The sequence below is a fragment of the Spea bombifrons genome, chromosome 1 (genome assembly GCF_027358695.1).
Source record: "Spea bombifrons isolate aSpeBom1 chromosome 1, aSpeBom1.2.pri, whole genome shotgun sequence".
Lineage (NCBI taxonomy): Eukaryota > Metazoa > Chordata > Amphibia > Anura > Pelobatidae > Spea > Spea bombifrons.
The window spans coordinates 24,035,504-24,057,726 of NC_071087.1; the positions used below are offsets into that span (position 1 = coordinate 24,035,504).

General features: G+C 38.4%; 1 protein-coding gene across 1 annotated transcript in view; it reads right to left on the bottom strand.

The window, feature by feature from the left end:
* The window catches only part of LOC128479311 (rho GTPase-activating protein 7-like), a 38,478-nt gene extending 18,501 nt beyond the window's left edge, over positions 1–19,977 (bottom strand). The window contains exons 1-2 of the mRNA XM_053458209.1: positions 19,915–19,977; positions 4,225–5,297 (exon numbers count right to left, since the gene is read on the bottom strand). Coding sequence (XP_053314184.1) covers positions 4,225–5,196 — 972 coding nt within the window. The 5' untranslated portion in view covers positions 5,197–5,297; positions 19,915–19,977. The remainder of the gene's footprint in view (positions 1–4,224; positions 5,298–19,914) is intronic.
* Between the last annotated feature and the right edge of the window lie 2,246 nt (positions 19,978–22,223).

The following is a 22,223-nucleotide window of genomic DNA, read 5'->3' on the forward strand; positions in this document are numbered from 1 at the left end:
CCCCCCTGTAGCGACGCCACTGGACATCAAGGAGTTGATGGATGTGAGAGACCTTGCGCTCCCCCACCTTCCGTTTGAGGATGCCCCACAGATGCTTAATATGGTTTAGGTCTGGAGACATGCTTGGCTAGTCCATCACCTTTACCCTCAACTTTTTTAGCAAGGCAGTGGTTGCCTTGGAGGTGTGTTTGGGGTCGTTATCATGTTGGAATACTGCCCTGTGGCCTAGTCTCCGAAGGGAGGGGATCATGCTCTACTTCAGTATGTCACATTACATGTTGGCATTCATGGTACCCTCAATGAACTGTAGCTCCCCAGTGCTGGAAGCACTCATGCAGGCCCAGACCATGACACTCCCACCACCATGCTTGACTGTAGGCAAGACACACATCTCTTTGTACCCCTCACCTGGTTGCCGTCACACACACTTGACACCATCTGAACCAAATAAGATTATCTTCGTCCGCGTGCTGACATATGTGTGGCCGACGCCTTTTTATACGTTGTCACACGCTACGGTTTTATGTTCACCTAGTTGGCGAGCATATCCAGTCAGTGACAGATCGGGGGCATGTGTGGCGCCCAGTGGCCCATGGAGTGGCAGATGGTCAGGCCAGGCATATTATACATAAGATATATAAATTATAAAGATTTATATCCTCTGAATCACTTTTGAACATCCTACTGAATAAATGAAGGTAACAGAACATTTCCATACAAATTCCATACAAACACACACACCCTACCTGCCTTGATCAACATACTTTAGTACTTTGTAAACAGATATGACTGTTGGTAAAGTTGATACTGTAGTAGATACATTTTAAATGTGAAAAACTACCCACACTCTCACTCTTACTCAGACTCAGTCTCACTCCCATCATTCTTTCTTCTGTTCACTTTTTTGGTCCCTCTCCTTGCACACCCTTTCACTGATTAGAGGAATGTCCACGTAACTCTGTCCTTCTGCAGAGGTACTCAGAGAGGCTAGAATAATGAATGTGCATTAGTGGAATAAGAAAAGCGTTTCTGCACCCAATTTAATTTCTATTTTTATGTCAACCACGTGGCATGTGACTAACTGTCTGCTGTCCCCAGATTCTTGAATTCATATGATGGTGATAAGCATCTTTTATGTTCATGGGCCTTTAGATTATGCATTTCCACTACTGTAGATAAAACTAGCTATCTAGCAAGTAAAAAAAAAAGTAAAACTTATGATTTAAGAATAGTGTCTTACTGGCTCTCTTGTTGTAATAGGTATACAGTTTTGAAGGCCGGTGCTTTAGTAGGGTCTTTATGCCACCTAGACTTCTTTAGGGTACCCCAGAGCAGTCAGACTGATGATGAGAACGCTGCCTATGTGTCCCTACCATGTCAGTTGTTGTGGATTGTCACCTACTTAGGTGGTCATACAGTGTAACAGAATAGAGTGTGATGGTGCTTTTAAATTTTATTTGCTGGATTTGCTATGATTTCTAGCTCTCCTACTGTTGGCCTGCCCAGAGGCTCAGCGAATGCTCATTCTGCAACTGTTCATTTGGTCCCATGAAGGTGGGCGCCAGACGTTCCTCTGGGTGGCAGTCTGGGCAGCAGTCCTGCTCTGCAGTAGCATAACTAGAGGGGGGCATGGGGGGGCAGTACGCCCCAGGTGCCACTCATCAGGAGAATGCCACCAGGCCGGCATCGGGTGCGCACCCCTCCAGAGTCGGACTATAAAGTCTGCCACTAGAGGAGCAGGCTCAGTTGAGGAAATCAAAGATCTCCCTCTAACCGGTTTAAAATCAATCAAGGGAGCAGGAGGTCTGTTAATACAGACCTCCAATTATGTTCCCTTGTGATGCGTGCTGGCAACTGATGCTGTGCGTTGGGATTTGATGTCACATCCTGACACACAAAACTGAAGCCTCATCCACCGCACCAGAAGAAGACAGAGAAGAAAGTGGAAAAACAAAGAAGAGGAGGTGGAGGAGGAAAATTGACAGAAGAAAGGTAGGGAGACATTCAAAGAGAGGGAGAGAGAGTGTGAGTGAGTGAGTGAGAATGCATTAGTAAGTGTGTGAGAATGATGGGAGTTATGCTGTACCATTACCAACTGAATAATTGGTTTCATTCCATGAGTCAATACATCATCCATACTGCAGGGCATCCATACTTCAGGGCAGGACTTTATCTGGTCTGGTCAGCAGTATGTAAAAAGTATATGTGTCCTGGAAAACATGGCTGATGTCATCACCCTAGTCTCAGTATATAATGATAGCAGTTATCCTGTAGCACGGTCAATGCCTGCCTCAGTATATAATGATAGCAGTTATGTTGTTTGGTCCAGTGTATAGTGATTGCAGTTATGTTGTTCCACTGTAATGTCTGGCTTGGTATTTAGTGATAGGATTTATGCTGTACCACTGGCAATGTCTGCCTCAGTACATAATGATAGAAGTTAGGCTGTACCACCGTCAATGTCTGCCTCAGTATAAAATGATAGCAGTTATGCAGTTTTAAAGTGTGTGGGGGAGGGTGCCACATACTTTACAGGATCCGCCCCAGGTGCCAAATAATCTAGGTACGCCCCTGTTGATTCAGCAATATTTCGATGGTCTGTCTGCAGATTTCTGGCAGTTTCTTCATCGTGCATGTGATGGCTGGTATGCATGCACAAGCAGAACCTTTCTTAAAGGCTCACCATTCTAATTTAGTGGAGCATTCACCATTTTCAAAATTGCTTAGTTGCTGTTCCCTAGTGCTTGTCATATAATTTAGCAATTTAGCATTTCCTACCCCCCCTCCTACACTCTGTGTTCTGAACCTTGGTTACCTTGACCTCTGGTCTCTCATCCAACTACTGACCTAGGCTAGCCCTGACTACACTCCACTCTCACTCTCTCATCTCTCTTTGGCTTCTGAACTTGGCTTGACCTCCCAGCTACAGACGTCAGCTAGTCCAGACTACGCTTTATGGCTTCTGACTTCGGCCAGCTTGACCTTCTGACTAGTAACTTTGGCTAGTCCTGACTTTGCTCCAGTTTCAGCTTAGTATATTACTTGACCCGTTATATATATAATTATATTTAATCTTTCTGTGAGACTGCCCCTTTAAAACAATCTGCTTTTCATTTTCCAAGACAGTAACTATAAGCTGTTCTAGCCTAGAAAGAGAGGTAACATTTAAACTCAACAATATAATTTATCTATTTCCATTTAAGGTATCTTAAATTGATGGGATGAAACAGTCTAGACTTACTTGGCAACCTTTGAAAATGTATAACTTAATGCATATTTAGAAACTATACATTTTTGGCAGCAGTCAAGATGTTTTCTGCCATTTATTCCTTTAACAATTTTTTTACAGTATTTAACCATTTTAAAAATAGCTTTGATTTAAACATTAAAATAATAGAAAACCAATACCAGACCACTGAAAACATGCCTGAAAGAAAGAAAAAAAATGCTCAAAACTGGCTTATCGCACATTTCAGAAACTTCCACACAAAAGCAAAAAAAAATAATTAAGAAACAAATCAGTGGAGGCCATGCAAAGCAGATTCCAATATGCATTTGTCATGAAAATAGGCAGGCCCGGACTGGCTATCTGGCACACTGAGCAAATGCCTGGTGAACCATTGGCTAACTACGTCATACACTCAGGTGTTGGAGCGTGCGGCCAGTTAGCATAAAAAGTAGCCACTCATATCCAGCTATCGGCCGCACTTATCTCATCAGGCAGCCACCAGCCTGAAAGTGCTAGGGCCGCTACGCCATGGCCAGTCTGGCACTATGTATAAATCATGGAAATCTCATGTAGTGTGCCCTTTTTTCATTTAAATACGCACTTCTTGTATCAGACAAAGTTTTGTTTGTTACATGCTTAAAGGGACGCTCCAGTGTCCCAGGAATCCCCCTAAACAATTAATGCATATGGAAGTACCTTGTAAGTACTTTCATTTGCATTGTTCAACATTGGGGGAGGGGTTAGTTTACCGTAGGAAGAATTTCAGAGCTGCAGCTTCCCATCCCTCTGTGTTTAGCATCTCTTGCCACTGAAGCAGCAAATCAGTGGAAGGAATGTGAAATCAATATTTACAATTTAACAGCATTATTCATTGATTGGGGCTGTATGGGACACTAGACTGTCACTTTAAGCAGCAGTAATATGCGGTATAAGTGTGCTTTACATATCATGTATATCTGTTCTTATTCTTTGTCTACTTTGAGTATCTGTCCTACCTTTTTTCTTCGAAGTCGAACATGGCCATATCCTGAAGCGCTGCTAGTCCCATTATCTTTGAACTGTAAACACTGTGCAAACTCTGGTTTTATAACCCTTGGGTTCTTCTTTGGATTATTTGAACCCTTAAGCTCGATATTCTGCACACAATTTTCTTTTAAGACTCCATTTGGACAGAGATGAGACCCATTAAAGCCGCTTTGGAGACCAGTTTCAGATATTTGACTACAAACAGCAGAGCACGGACCACAATGGCTATCATCAAGCACCACATCATAGATCTTTTTTTCATGCACATCTTTAGAAGCATCAAATTTTCTCCGTTGTTGTGCAATTACAGCAGACTGTAGCAGCTGCTCACCAGACGTAACAATTTCCTCCACATCTGTATGTTTACATAATATCTCTTTTGTTGCATCTATTATAAAGTCGGATTCTTTCAAACTGTCTTGGTTGTTTTTGTTATTAGTGTCCTTCTGAACCCCTTTTGCAGGCTGTTTGGCTACATGGATAGTGTCTGCTTCACATTTTTCAGTCTCCTCATATTTGCCATTTTCCTCTACATTCTTATTAACAGAGACATCTTCTTCACCGTACTGGACAATGGCATATTCTGAGAAATTTGGTTTCTCATCTTCTCCAGGAAAACTAGCCACTGCCTCCCTACTTGTGTCAGAGGACGTATCAACACCTTCCTTGTCTAAGTTATCATTTTCATCAGCTTTGTTCGATAATGGTCCTTGGTTTTCAAAAACCCCATTATAATGCCCAAGGGAACAACATTCGGAAAAGGAGGAATAAGCACCTTTTTGTTTCTCTGCCAAGACTTCATGCTCTTCCATAGTTGATTTTAAATGATCTGTTGTAAATCCACGACAACACAATGCATCATAAACAGCAATATTTGAAGACAATCCCAGCCACTGAGTTTCATGGTCCTCCCAGCTCCTTTTCCGAATGACCACAGACATGTCAAGTATCCCGGCTGTTGGATAGGTTTTGCAGAGTGCAGGACATGTTATTTCAGTAATGAAGTGCCACACGGAGATAACTCATTATTTAGGAAAATCATCTTAAGAGAAAAAAAGAAATAATTAGTTAGACTATACAGAGTTACAAAAACTACATGTAGACAAACTATCAACATGCAATACACTAGATCTTGTGTTGAGAAAAAGCCCAATGTTTAAGAAGCGTCACACTAGCTTGCCAAATTTTGCACAATAAGCCTCATTTTATTTTTGTCATCTGATCATTTCATGCATCTCATGACTTTCTTGACAAATTACAAATGTCCAGTTTATGGTTTCAGGGGTCAGATGTATAAAGCTGTTATATAAGCGTGTACATAATTTATCACTGGATGCAAGAATGGAAATTACTATATTGGTCCCATACAGCAAATCATAAGAGAAAAAACTACTTTAAAACAGACACGTTTTATGATTCAGATTATAAGGTGACAGCCCCACTCATTTTAACTCAAACATTTGAATTTGGATATGCAGTTCCTTAAGACTTACAGTCTGGTAAGGAATTCATGAATTGTAATTTTATTTATTCTTAGAAGAGCGAGAAGACAAGAATCTGAATGAATTAGCTAAGTTTCCTGATGCCAACAACTGTTTTTTCTCAGGTTCATGAAACAGACCACCAGACTGTCCATTTGATATTTTTCTTGATTTGGCCCTTCAGGATCCTAGCAGACTAAGCAGCTTATTACGGCCTCACTGGTCTAACAGGCCTACACAGGAGAAAGTCGTATACAAGCGTGATGCAAATTCCTTCTAAATGTAGATCTCTATGATGTATTTTTCTTTTCATGGCATTTGTTGTTCAGAATATTGGAAAAGATGCAATTCAGGTAAAGCATTTTGTTTAAAAGCACCTAATATCCTTGACCATAGTAATTTATTTTATGCTCCGAAATCTCTTTGGCTCTCTTTCTTCCTTTGAAATCTATTTTTTTAGTAGCCTCGAACATTTGGTAGATGTGAGTTTATCACAGTGCTATACGGCCCTAGTTACAATAATATAAGTGTATATGGTAGTAGGTGCAGCCAGTTGTATGTATGTGAGTTAAACATCAGTGTTCTGTAAGCATTCAAACTTAAAGCCCCTCTGTCCCATCCCACCCCATTCCCCTTCCACCACCTATCCCATTCCCCTTCCACCACATATCCCATTCTCTTTCCACAACCTTGCAATGTGGCAATTGGGCCCTATAGTCCATAAAGCCCCCCCCCCACTTGCCCATACCCCATACTGGTTGTACCATCCTGATGACTTTTCAGCTTATCTCATTCATTTCCGTGGAATCCCAAATCCCATTAACTAGAATGAGAGTGCTACTGAACATTTTCAGGATTGTACATATACTGTATATGCTTCTTGCTTTCAGAAAAGGCAACCAGCATATATAGCTCTCATAATTAATTTGCATGCAGTAAAATGCATTCGATTCCATGCTTTGGATTCCAATATGTATTTAACATGAACAAAATCAGTTTTTGAGAGCCAAAAAATGTATATAAAAAAAAATTGTGAATGCATTAAGGACAAAAATCCTTAATGCATTCCTTAACATCATATATTTTTTTTTCTAGAATAACCCAGAACAGACTGATTACCTATATAATCACAAGAACTTTGACAAATCATGTGCCTGAAGAAATGAAAGACGCTAATATGATACAAAATACTCTGTACATGACTCAGTTGTCTTTGATTATCATTGCCTATTAGCAACATTTTTTCCTAAATGTCATACAAACATCCAAAATAAAAATGAGACCAAAATCTACCCACGCTTGTAAGAATGGTATGTCAGTATTGTTTGAAAAGATAATGTTAATTAAGCAGCGCAAACATGAAAGCACTTGGCTAGCAATAATATACCTAATGATACCATATAACACTTATCATTGCCTATTTGTATATGAATTCTAAATATTTGTTTTACATTATTTCATACCTGCAAATACAGTATTGTGACCTGATTGCTAAGCTTAGTCCGTGACCACAGATACCAAAAAATAAAATCAATTTCTGGTCGATTCCAGGTTGATTATTGGAGTTATAGGACATTACAATGGTTACATATGCACTTTATGTAAAATCAAGTATGGAGCCCTAACTGATTGTTCAGTAACTTTGGAGGAAATTACTTTTTGGGTCTCCAACCAACTGATTGCTCAAAAATATACACTGTATTCCATTGAATGTGGGAGAGGAAAATGTAGTAATGTTTTCAAAACCATGCCAGGTAGGACATCTGCATACCCTTAACCATACAGCATACTTGAATTTATTCAGAAATGCACTTTCTTATTTTCTTCAGGAGGACTGATGATGTACTTCAAGTTACTTACTGGTCCAGAATGTCTGTTTGGCATTAAGTTGGGTAGTGGGGCATGAGGAAAAATAATTTATGGTAACCAACACGCTAAAAACAATTGGTGGATGGCAACATTTATAAATGTTTCTGCTTATCTACGTATAAACATATTTCTGCTTATCTACATATAAACCTGATAGGAGTCTCTAACAGGTAGCTTGCAAACGCACAAGTAAACTGACAAATAGATTTTAGGTATCTAGCACATCTGTAGGAATGGCATAGTGTATGAAGCACAGCTAAATTAGAAATAAATATTAATAAAAAAAACACCATAGCAACCTAAAAAATTCTCTTTTCAGCACATTTTTTTAGCAGCTCTCAAAAAAGGTCACTGTAATAAAATGAAATGTTGGAGACATGCATTTTACGTACACCATCACTTATTTTGTAATATAGATCATGCACTGGTCTTCAAAAACGACAACAAATATTCATAAACCAATAAATATTTATTCATTTCCAGAATATTTATTAGTACCACATACAAAGCATATAAATCATCATAATAGCATATGTTTAAAATTATACAGTCATGGAAATTTATTTTCTACTCAATTAGATCATGCGCCACGAAAACAGAAAAGCTGAAACTGCGCTTTACAGCCCTTATTCCATCCGAGGCTTGTGGTCCTTTATAGGGTATATTAAAAATATAGCTCGGTTTTCTTTGCGTAAAATGTAAAATGTAAAATACTTTTTGGTAGTTTCCGAATTAATCTGTGTGAATCAATTGAACATTTAATAATTATTAATCTGGACTGTATAAAATCAGGATATGCATCAAATATTATTTGGTGGGTTATTAAAACAGGAGTCAGCCAATCAGTGGCTCTGCCTTAAGTTTTACATTGTGCAAATATCTGCTAGAAGTGTATATTTTCTATTAAAATATTAGGTGGTCATTAGACCTCCCTGTCTATCCCAAACAATCTTACCGGTATATCTGCGACCCCGTTGTGTCACACAGTCTGGGGCTTACCTGAATCGGAAGGACTGGAAACTCTTTTGCAGAGTAGTCATTTGACCAGTCATTTCACAGAGAGAGTGTCAGCAAAGCCAGTACCTTCCTGTAAAGCAAGATGGGCTAGGAACAGGAGTACAAGCTGGGGTCAGCAGCAGGTTAACAAGTCTCAAATAAGTAGTCTTAGTGCAAGCTGGGGTCAGCAACAGGTTAATATACGAAAAGCCGGAGAGCTTTCCAGGAGACAAATCCCAAGCAACAATAGTCAGGTAAAACTGGAGAAACAGCCAGGAAGGATAAGGGAGCTGAGAATAAAGGGGACCAGGAACTGGTGGAGGACAAGTTGTAGTGACTAGCTCTAAAGACAACTGGGGACATTACTGAAGATGTTAGTGTTGTAAATATTATCCCAGGTGTCACTGGGGTCTTCTTCCAAAATTGAGTGCTGGTCCCTTTACAAAGAGCTCTAGGTGGGTGTATGTCACAGAGAATCCCTAGATGCTTCAAGTACAGTCAGGATAGTGATACCCACCTTACGACAGACCTGACTGATTGACCCGGGTGCCGGGAGCAATCTGGAAGATGGGTCTATTTAGAAGGTCCCAGATACTACACTCCTTTGATGTTGGGTGGAAGAGTTATGGTCGGCTGTGCCCTTCCCAATCGCTGGCATTACCATGCATGACCTCTTCAGGTACAATATAAAAAGTTCCTGCGTATGCTAACCAGTATAGGACAACCAATATTTTATATTCAGTTATGGTGGAATCTCCACTTGAGCTGGGGTTTAGCCAGTTGGGTGTGGCTTAATCAGTGACATTTCAGGTCAGTGAATGTGATTATAATTCGGATGATCCACACACATACCACGATTCACACATTCATATACACAGGTACACACACACCCTAACCTCACATATATGTCTGTTTATACCACCAACCCAACACCCCCTAATTCTGATATTCCACAGATGCTTGTAGAAATGTGATGGAGACAGAATAAGTAACATTGAACTGACAATTTCAGAACTCAATTTTTATACACGTACATAAATTAGTATAACTCCAAATAATATAAAAATAGGGTTATTTATAAAGAAATATGTTTCATGAGGTGATTTTACAGCTAAAGATGTGCAGTTACGTGAGTTTATAATTCGGTAATATAATCCCTTACTTACCAACCATATATGAACCAATTAAGAAATCATTAAACAGTATATGAATAGGAAAACTGATAGCATTCAAAATTGTGCAATTTCAAATTTTTTCTTAATTCTCCTTTTATTTATCAAAGATGCCAAACATGTGAGATTAAATGCTAAAAAACAGGAAAAAAAGATTTCCCTGTAGGCCTGAATAGTAACAACACAAGGTAGATGTTAAAGCGAAAATATTCTTTATAGAAGAAGGGAAAATCAGGAAAAAATCCCGATAACCAATGTGTAAAAATGTTTATCCTGTATTTGGAAACCACATCAGCATAATACACAAGAAAAAAAATATTTGGAGATTACCAGTGTGTGGTAATCTCTTTCTAGCAACCAAGGGATGTTTTAAAAAAAAATCCAATATGTTAAATGATGAGGTGTAAGAGTGTGTAAGAAACCAAAGGCTCTAGGTATTTCCCCCTGCAGAATTTCTAATGCCTACCAAATCCAGTTTGTATAGTGGACCCAGAGCCACCAGGGCAAGGTCACATGTAGAGTATTCCTGCCCTGAATGCATCTACTGTAGAAAGGTTACATGATACAGAAGAGAAAAAAAATGGAACCTTGAGAGAGTTAATTCTGCTCCAGATGTATTCCCTTAGACACTACATTGCTTATACCAAGTTAAAATGTCTGAGAACTGGGAAAGCAAAAAAGGCAAGCCCTGTAAAATAATAATAAAGCTTAATCGCTTCTTCATCTCGCAAACCTATAATATTTAACGTCTGATATCTTATATAACTGTCAAACTGCAAAAATTATTATATTAAAACAACCCAAAATAGCCGTCGGCTTCATGTTCTTTTTCCAACTAAAACAAAGTGGTTTCACAATTCGTTTAAAACATCAGAGTCTAACACACATGCACTGCTTTACCTTTCCTGTGAGACCTCGAGTCGCATCAATCCCGTACTTCTTAAATACAAGCAAATATCTTTACAGTTTTCAGGTTTAAGTTTGCTGAAATGTTTCTTCCCTTTTAATTTGTGGACTAACATAGCTCAACAATCTCTCCTTTTCTTGAAATGCTGTAAAACTGTCAACCATTATCTTTTTCTCTTTCTCTTCTGCCTCCGTAGAATGACTTCCTTCTGGTTGCTCTATGCTGAGTTTGCATCCCATTTGGTTTTGATTAAATCCAGACAGACTGTTTCTTAGATGTTCAGATGTAACCAAAAAATTAAATAGTACGTACAAATGAAATGTCTAGTTCACAATATGAATTATTGTAGCAAACCATACGTGGTCTAATATTTTGAATTTTTGTTCCCTGGCATAGGAAAGAAACAGAACAGAGCTGCTTTTCTATTTTATGGAAATTTATGTCTATTATACTTTTACCCGTGTATCTACAGATATGGAAAATACATGTATTGAGCTTTAATTTGTTAAGTACTTGTACCTACTTGGCAGTATATTAGTGAAATATGGACCCTGGCCAAAAAGAACCAAGGTGAATTTCTTACTTTTTGTCATGTATGCAGAGTTCTTAAAATAAGAACTCATTATATTAATAGTTTTTAAGATGAATGAATAAGAGCGTCTGAACAAATATCAACCCTTTCCAGAGGGAGCAATTACAGCTCCCAGATATTTTTTGTTTTTGATCACTCTGTGGTGTCCTAGTAGTAGCCTCACCAAAAAGCAGAAGCATGAGTGACAGATGCACTCACAATCACCATACCTGGGAACCTACAAGGGTAGGCTACCCTGGGCTCTCCCTCTTCTGGGGAGTGACTTTGTGAAGGAGTAGAGCTAACTGTATAGGGTAGTTTTGCCCCCAGACACTTTTTAAGTGGGTAGGAAATGTGTGAGGAGTAGGCAGGAGTAGGTTTTGCCAAACACTCTCCTACCTGAAGAAAGAGGAATCGGACCAAGGTGACCAGGGAAGCAAGGCTTTACGCGAAGACTTTTGGTTAAACTAGGGTCCTAGTTTTGGCAATCACATTCCATGGAGGGATGCTACCAATTTTTTTGACAAATCACAATCAGCAGTCACAGTAATTGAGTTAGAAGGTTAGATGACCATGCATTAGTTTATGGAACCAGGACTACTGCAGATAATCGTATCCATGTATTGTGTATTAACCATTAAATCAGATGTGCATCGACAATGAATCTCTCTGCAACAGAACAGTTGTAATTTTTCACAGTTGTGTACACATTTTTTTTAATGATCCTCCCTCATCAATATGTATATATTACAATAAGGAAAACAACTACTACTACTACTCTTACTACTACTACTACTAATATTTTTTTAATCCATGTACACTTGCAACCAGGTGGTTTACTGATTGGTATTGCATTAGCCTTGAAACCAGAGGTTCAAACTTAAAGACTCACCCTTAAAACTCAACAAAAGTGTAATAAAAAAGGTTTGTATGCACATTGCAATACTTATTTTTTTTTTACTTATATTTCCCAATGGCATTCAACTGTAAACTGTGAAAAGAAAACAAGTCTACTCTAGTAACCTTAAAGTATGGGGAGCATCTGCAGGTCTCTTAAGGTTTTTGGTAAGGTAAGCTAAATCTTATTAGTTGATAAATTGTACGTCTCTATTTAGACAATAACTGAAGATTTCATATTCTGTATATACAGCACTAGGCTTCTGTCATTCAAGTGTTCAAGCATGGATATGTTCAGAGCTTAGATGTACCAAGTTAATTTCCATACTATGGTCCCTACATGTCTGGGGCAACCTTGTTCTCAGGAGATAGTTCACTAGCTCTGAATCTGAGAACCTCCTACCTAGATGTTGTACCCATCAATAATTTTAAATATGCATATGTGCAATTCCTATTGTAACACCAATACAATATAGTATTAAACACACTAGCAGCCACCCAATCACATATTAAGATCTTGGATGTATTAAAAGCTAGCTTTTGAGATTTTAAGCAGCACAAAAAACCTTTTTACAAAACTTAAACACAGAAGCAGTGGTAGTGTTAAAAAAGGAGAATAAATATCCAATTCATACCTAAGAAATGCTTTCTTCCTTATTTCAAGACCAGTATTTTTATTGGCAAACATTGATAGTCTTCTGGTATTCCTGAACAGAGAATGTTTCTGAAAATTTTTGCTTAGCGAGGGTTTTTTATTTCTCTCGAATTTCCAGATTTTCTTACATTGACTGCCACGATTGTTAAAAATAGAATATAATCCTTTCAAAGTTGCAAGACTGACAATGCTAAAGGTTGTTTTCACAGCTTTCTCAAATCTTACTACTTAATGGATGTCCGATTAATCAAACAATACACGCTTATATTTGATTCTGGACACTTATTTTTTTAACTGTATAGAATATAAGATATGAAACCAGATGTTCAGCTTTAATCGAATAATTTTACAGCATACAATATTTTACATTCTATAAAGCAGATCATCAATATAAATTATAAATCCATATAAATTTCCTGGGGGTTAAAATTCGGGAAAAAACCCGTTGAAACCAAAGGTGTAATACTCTCAGGTGTAGCAAATGGGAAAGCAAAAAAGTTAATAAATTACCAATCGGTGGCAGGAAAGTGTTCTCTTGTAGATAAATGCTTGCCGTGCATGCACACAAGGGTCTGAACACATCTCCTGCACGGAAAATAGCTGGGAGGTGGGGGAAAGGGGCAAATGCATATGGGGGACACTGCAGAATGTCCTCCGTGCACTTGCAAAAGGGACACCATGTAAATTTAAAAGTATATGATGGCTGAAATGTCCCTTTAATAATTGCTTTTGAAATCCAAGAACATGTATCACAAGGCTCGGCACAAAAGTGCCTGAGAGTCTTGCGCGCCCTGTGCGCCCCCTGCAGTTTGGACTCGTAAATGCGGCTGAGAGCTGTGGCGTTCTAGGAGCCGTGTGTTCTGCTCTCTGGCACCTTTGGTACTGGCAATTGTGTATCCTGACCCACACTCCTATGCATAATTCATGCTTGTGACTCCCAGAGGGTTCGGTTCTGTAATGCCCTCTCTTTATAATCAGGGTCATCTATTATATGTGTGTATGTGTGTTAAGCAAATGTTAACAGTATGTATTGTAAAGGTGGATTTTGATGCTGGGTCGAATTAAGATTTTCTCTCAGATGTGACAGTTCCCCTTTAAGTAAGAAATCTGTGTTAGACGTTCATGCATTTTCACATAAATAACACACAGACATGCTTTGTTCCAACATATAAAACTATTTCCACAAGGCAAAAAAAACCCCACAAGTTTGTTCCCAGATGAAGTATCCAAAAGAAATCAGCAAATTTGCTGACGTGATCTTTTAAAATTACTGATGGAAAACAGCTAGTTCAGCTAGTTATAGAATTTAAATATATGTGTAAACCACAACCTTGGAATGGGACTGTGACAGTATATTCCAACTATTTAAACTCTGCAGCCCATGCATTACATCAGATAACCCACTATTCCAAGAGGAAGGTCAAACTTGCAGAATTACTCATAAGGAGAGAGCTCATTCTTTCCAAAAAGGCATAACCCTCCACCCCCACCCTTTGTCTTACATGCAGAGATCGTGGGATTTACCCATTGAGTGCTGGAGCAGGGGAATTACAGAAGGCAAGCTGTATGCGACAGCTTTTACCATAACTAAATTTTATCTACCTACCTATACCTTGGGATCTTTGTCAATCAGTTTAATTATTGGGGGTATATTTAGTTACGTTTACATATCACCTCATAGAAGCTAAGAGCTGTGTCTCATGGTGGTCAAGCCAGTAATCTAATCTATATACCATCCTGAAAATTGATCCCTTCTCCTCACCTACCCTTACAGAGGGTGCCTGAACCAGTCAATAATAATCAGCAACTTGGTGAGAGATTACGTCATGGGGAGGAATATTCATGTCGATCATAAAAATGGAACTGGGCAGGCAATAAGGAAGTGTACTTGGACTGGGTTTGGCAAAATGCTGCTGTCCTGCCAGCAAACCAAATCAATCTGCAGACCCATGGAAAGCAGGGCTTCCCCTCTAAACACTCAAGGTCAAACCTGGAGAGTTACCAGATATAAACCAACAAGGATTATGTAAATGATAGTCATACATACTAAATTTTGTTTTAAATAAAATTATAGCATAAATTTGATAAAAAAATTGCATTGGCCAAATAAGAGTTGAACAGTCGTTAACTTAATTTCCTTTTTCTCCGTATTCGGTTACTCTAAATATTGAGTGATATGTAAACTATGGATTGGATTGCTTCTGATCAAGCTGTTCTATGTTGCCAGAACATAGTTTAACATCAAAATAAGAGGATTTTGTCTCTGGCTGCATCTCAGGTAACCCACAGCTTGTAGTGTCTCCCTTTTTTGTGGTCATAAAAAAACTAAACAAAAAAATAAATTTTTTCGCTATGTGATTACATGGCCTAAGATAATTATAATAATAAAATATGTCAGTCACTGTTTAACCTTATTTTTATTACTATTATTATTACATGTACTGTAATATAACTTAACAAATGAATGGAAAAAACTGACTTACAAGGTAGCTATGGATACATATTGAATAAGTAATTCTATTACAAAATTAATTACAAAAGACAACGGAAAAATAAACATGAAGCAGTTGCTATCTTGGTTACTACTAAACAGTAAACTACTTTACATAAACACTAGTACCTTAAAGTAAACATTAAACAATGTAAATGGTTATGTCAAAAAGCAAGCAGGGTGCAGGGCTGTATAGCAAGAGCCTTTAGTACCATAAAGAGGTAGGTGGTTACAGATCTCTGGTCAGACCTCCCCTAGAGTATTGTGTACAGTATATACAGAATATTGACACTTATTCTGAAGAGAGCTATTAAAATGGTATATGGTTCGTAGGATAAAAATCACCAGGAAAGACTGGGATCTCAATAAGCATCACTTGGAGGAAAGAACAGATAGAGAGGCCCAGTTGCATAACTACAAAGGTCACAGCAGTCACAAGTGAGACATGGCCCACCTTTCTCCTGTTCCTGTCTCTCTTAGTGCTGCTTGAGACAGGCACACAGTGTGGTCACATTATGTCACGTTACATCATAGAATGACTGTCTATGTATAAGTGTATGTGAGCATGGATGTCTATGTATAAGTGTATTTGAGCATGAATGTCTATCTATAAGTGTATGTGATCATGCATGTCTGTGTGTAAGTGTGTGTGAGCATAGATGTGGATGTATAAGTATGTGTGAGAATGTATGTGTGAGCACAGATGTGTATGTGTAAGCGGTGTGAGTGTGTATGTGTGTGAAAGAAAGTATGTTGGAGGGCAAGGCATTATGTTGGCACAGACAACACAGTGTTTTGGGCACTGACAAGCTGGAGCACAGATGTCACAGGCAGTATGTTTGGGGGCACTGAGAAGCTGCTTGGGGCTAAGGTTCTCACAAGCTGTATAGATCCTTAGGACCTACAGGTACGTCCTGACTTAGTTTCTAGTTGTAGGGACATCTTCCTGATGCTACACAGGGAATCAGGCTGTGTAGTGATAGCTTGGACCCTCCTATGTCAGCAGAAGCCAGCATATTAAAAAAATCACTACACCAAACCCTTTATGTCAATAGTATTCAAAAATATGTAATATTACCTTACCTACAGAGCACTTAACAACTCCTCACCTCTTTATATCTCTACCCTCCTATCCAAATGCATCCCTGTCCTCCCTATTCTTTCCTCTCATGATCTGCATCATACTCTCCCTTCATCACCTCCTCCCACTCCATCATTGAGGATTTTACCCATGCTGCACCCCTTCCTCGTCAGACTTAAAGCTCCCTGAAAACCCACTTTTTGAGAAGTGTACAACCTTTCTTCTTAACACTCTTAGCCAACATCCTAATCAAGGCATCTGAACGACCAACAACCTCTGCAGATCATACTGACTTGACCAACTCGTCCCCATCCAAACAGTCCCCTCAACCACAGGCAAGATTGTAAGCTCTCAAAAGCAGGGCCCTCTCCTCTTTTTGTACCAGTTTATGGTTGTTTGTCATTTTAATTTATTTTACTGACTCTATTGTAACAGTGCTACAGAAGCTGTTGGCACTATATAAATAAATAATTATATATTTTTTTATATGATTCCTGAACAAATGATGTACAATTTGTGTGGGTTTATTAAATATGGAAAAGGGGAATCATGTTTAACAAGCAAATGACAAAAAATATTTTTGTCGTTTGGGTATGAAAACCACAGGAACTTAAGAGGTTATAATTATACCTTTTTAGGTCTATTTAAGTCCATTTTGCATGTACCTCAAATGCTGTGAAAAGTCACAGAAGTTAGCATTACTAAATACACCAATTGAACTACACTTAGCTAGTGCTTTTTATTTGTCAGTCATAATTGTTTCTGAGAGCTAATTGAGCTTTGTGGAAGTTGAGATCAGTGGCATTATCTGGCAGGATCAGCATTATCTGATCAGTTTTCTGTCATGGAGTTCTCTCCCTTAATCAGCTAAATCTGCCTCCCGGGCCAGAAAGAAAGCGGCTTTATCCTTAGTAAATGTATGTTGATTTGTTACATAGTAGCATTGCAATTGCACTGCTGGGCCAATGCTTAAAAAGCAAATTGTTAGAAAGTTTGGTTTCAAAGTGAAACGCTTAACCACAACTCTAACGGTCTATACAATGCTTTCTTGTGATATTGAAATGACACAGTGTGAAGAAACTGCACAATGTGGAGGATATTCATTTAAGAGAGAATTTACAGGAGTGTAAAAAAAATTAAATGGTACGACAGGGTGGCATTCTGGATTAGAGTACTGGGATTCTTTGCCCTGTGAGCCCTACAGAGGTGAACACTAGGATATGAGACCAGGCTCTGAGTTAGGTCTACAAACTGCCATCGGTTTTATAGTTTCAGCTTCCAGCCAAGTTCGCAAAAGCTTGTTAAAACATTGGTACATAGGATGTTTCTAGTGATATTCCTGTGAAATAAAAAGAGACCGATGGCACTACACAGGGCATACAGTGGGTTTTGGCCGATATATATATTTCACATACATTCTCAACTTTCTACAAACTACACACAAACTATAAATGTAAGAGTAAGGTGACCAGAACTTTTAGCAAAAAATCCATGGACATTTTTTAAATGCAGTTATACCAACTAACATCAAGACCGCATGCGGATGAAGTACAGTCACAGTCTGCCAACTGCCTGGACGTGTACTTTATATGGTCTATAGAAGCATATAACAAGGTATAGTCATGCCAATGATTATCAGTTTTTCACTGGAGCACCGGAAACACTGCCAAATTACCTACCTGTACACTACCACATAACAACTGCCAGACTGGAACACCTTAACTTAACATCTTAAGAAGGTCTGAGTTGGCCATACAAAATGCATTGGTAAAGTGGGAGATTCCTTAAAACTCTCCTCACCAATAGGGCAGCAGGTCCAGGAGGTGGCAGAACCCCAGGGCAATATATTGGCCTAGACCAACTAGGCCTAGGGCGGAACTTTAAAAAGCAGCCCTTACACACTTGCTCAGATGCCAATACCTGCCCGAAGAAGAAGTGAGCCCGCCCAATCATTTTTGTGGACGGTGCTGCCCATAAAGATTATTGAGCAGCACAGCCCACAAAAATAAAAGAAGGAAGGAGACAATCACCTCCTAAGGTTAAGTGTTGTTGACCAAATGCCTCGATACCATTACCAACATCACAGAAGCCCACTCCAGGGTGTACTGTGACATCTCCGGAGAGTGGCCACAAGTGCCTCGGTCTCCCAAATTGGCCTATTTACACTATAATGTCCATAAAAGTCACTATGAGCTTTTAAGACAGTAAGTGCCAGTATATGACATCTTTTTAATGGGGTGCAGACGCCTACAAAGAAAGGGACGGCTGGGGGAAAAGATAAATACGTTTCTGCTAATACGGCTACGTATTATACAGGGCCAGCTCAGCCCTTTCTGCAGAGATGTTCATTGGGTTTATCCTGTATAATGCATAGAGATATTATGTAGTTTAATGTTTATCTCTTTTTAGTGAAAAACCCCCCAAAGTATCAATAATAATAACATTAATACAATTTCACAACTGTTTTTAAATACATTATAGCTCCACATTATTATCTCCTGAATGGATTCAGGTCATCCGGGTTCAAGGCTAGACACCAATTCCCTAGGTTATGGTAGTCTAAGTCAAGCAAAGTCAACAAGCTGTTCAGCTTCTTATAAACTACACCTGAAATGCCAATGGTTTGCCACCTTCAGATGAAGATATATACATCTCCCAATTTATATTTTCACCTAAAATGTTATAAACTGTTAAATCTAACACGTTTCAAATGACGATTAAGTTTGTTACAATAAAGGACATTATTAAGTCTGTCATCTGTTGCTGACAATGAAACAGTTAAATTATTATTATTCTTTGGATCACTGCCCCAGATCTAGGAAAGCTATGCTTATTGACAATAAATTAAAACCTGGAAGGCAACGTTACAATGACAAACTAATAAACAAGCAAAACATAACCTACACAGTCCTTAAGTGCAAGCCATTTAATTAGCAGCCGACACAAAGTTCATAGATCAAAAAGGGGGCCACTTAAACGCACTGTGCATTAGTGTTATTGCATGCAACCTACAACATCCCATAAATTAAACTGATACTGATGTACACATTAACATATATTGGTTAAATACCTCCTGTAAACTAAACAATAAAGCAAATCATCTGTGAAAGACAAACAGCAGCCAGTGGTGTTTATTTACAGCTGTTAAAAAAATATTATACATATAACGCATTAAAAGTAATTGGTCTAATTACCATTTAGGGATCAGACAAGGAGTCAGAACAGAAAGATATGAAGCATGTATTACACATGTCAAGGAGTTGTGAATATAGCAAATGCACCCTTTGCCTGAAATTATCCATATGGCAAGAATCATTGAGCAATACATTAAACATCCTTCTGGTACTCAAAGGGTGTCACTAGTTCCTTTCCCCAGTTGCAGTAAAAAGATCTCATAGACAATGATTATTTCAGAGAACCCTTAGAGGAAACTATGTTGTGTGTAACATATACATGTACAGGATAACATTAGTAGCACACAGAATACTAAAACTATATCACACCAAAGTCCTAGTACCCCAGCACATGTGGAAACTTACCTTTGGCAAGAAAGCTGGCACTTTCCTTCCAACCTCTCTACATCCAGTGAATTTTCAGCAGTTAGACAGGGTGGGTCTCATGTACTGAGGCTGGAGTATAAAGGAACATGCCTTCAGATAGTGATGTCACCGACATAGAAGCCACTTTAACATTATTACCAGCAGCTTTTAACTGATTGCTTTCCTAATAATGTCATTTGCTTAGTACTGGGTGGATAAGCAATGCAAGCAATCCTCTCCCAGGGGATGCTATACAACACACAGTACTGTAAACCAATTATTGTGTAGGAACCAATACAGTAATTAAATGTCCCAATCTAAATCAGGCTAAATTTTAGCCCTGTGGTTTTAGACAGTGGTTGTCCATTTGTACATTGAATGGTTAGCGACAAACCACTTAGAAAAATCAATCAGCTGCAAAACTAATAGAAATGAAAGGCTACAGAAGTCTGTATAGCAGTAATGTACGGTCTCCTGTTTTCAATGCTATAGGTTTATCCTCCAAATGAGGCTTGTTATGAGTTTACACATGTCTAGTATGATGATAGATGTAATGTAAGTTAATAGAGGCAAATGCCTGTGAAATTATAAATAAAATATTTTTTTTTTACACGCTCGCTAAGGCAACATGCACAACTGTGACTGTTGGTGTGTTTTGCATAATTTCATTGTATATGACACTCAGGCTACAAAGTTCTGTGAGTGAAAATGCACACAATGTCTCCTAAAAAGTGATATATTTCATTTATAAATATAAGCCAAGTTTTTACACCAAAAAAATTACCTGGAATGTCCGAAATAAAACAATTATATGTAAAAAGGCTAGTAATTCAATTTATTCTGATTGTTATGCAGCAAGTCCAATTTTTGGCATTGCTTATAACATATGTTTGCATTGTAAATAATCACTTCCTATGGTAAATATGATTTTTTTTAATTTCCATTACCAACCCTGTAACGCAATTTACAAACTTTGTTAGAGCAGGATAACTAGACACTTAGATGTTACAAAGAATAGGACAATTATAAGCAAATTATAGGCTTCCTGAACCAAAGAAATGTGTTTGCCAGATACTAGATGGAAGTACAGGATACTTAGATAGTTTTAGGATTTTGTATCCCATCCATACCATACTGTGGTAGAGGAACATCTGGTAGAACATAGCTTACATATAAAAAGGAAATCTTGGCCATAACCATGAAAGACGGGCAATACTTGCATTTAATTTAATAGGCAAACCACTCACTGCCTTTTAGTACTTTGTTAGAACATGGAGAAATGAAGTTAACAAAGTACTGGATTTATCGACATGCCATCTATAAGGGAGTGAGATGCAAAGATATATTTGCTGGTAGTGCCCACCTACCTTCTTATTATCCATTACACAACGCTGTATACATTTAAGAAGTGGTTGTAATCATATTTTTTACCAATACCATTAGGTTTATGTAAAGAAGCTAAATGATTAAAAGTGGTCTAGTCAGCAGTAATATTAGATACTGTGGTCCCCTTTTTCCCCTGATACAACAACTAACCTATATATTTAACACGTTAAGTGTGCTAATAATAAACACATTATTCTGTTGGATGTAGCGTTTACAGCATTTGTGGAGTATTGATGTGAGCGTCAGGTTTTTTTTTGCCAGGTCTTCAGTCAGCCAAAGGTCAGACCATTTGTTTCCACATTAATTCAAGAGAAACCTTGTCCATTCATTTGTTTAAATATATAGGTTAAATGAGACCACTGAATATAATGACATAAAATTATTTTATTTAGAACAATCAACCAAATCTTAACAACTTGTGGTTGTGAAATCTTATTTACTACAGTGAAAAAACGGGGTAGCTGCTCCGAGACAGGTGGCAATACAATGTCTGAGAGCCACTGATGGAAACATGTCTACTTATTGCTGTGTGTGTCTGGGTACTAGGACTGTTATGCTGATCTGAGACATCTCCTTTTTCCGCTGTCTGCACCAAATATCGTAACTGGGCTTTGCAGCACAATGGTGTGAATAGATGTGCAATTGAGAATGGAGACCACAGCTTCCTTTATCATCCTAGCTTGCTGTGACCGTGACACTGAGTCCACAGGAGGGACTAGAGGGCAGGTGCCAAGAGTTGTTATAAAAGCCCAAAAGCAGATGCTTGACCGGGTCTCCATCGACATTAAAGATGGCCCTGTGTTTGTAAATGCAACACAAAATCAATGAGATACAGGTAAACTATCAGACAGTTTTGAGCTAGAAGATTCCTTCAAGAGAATACATTGATAGATTTCTGCTATGCTATGTCATAACTAAGTGCA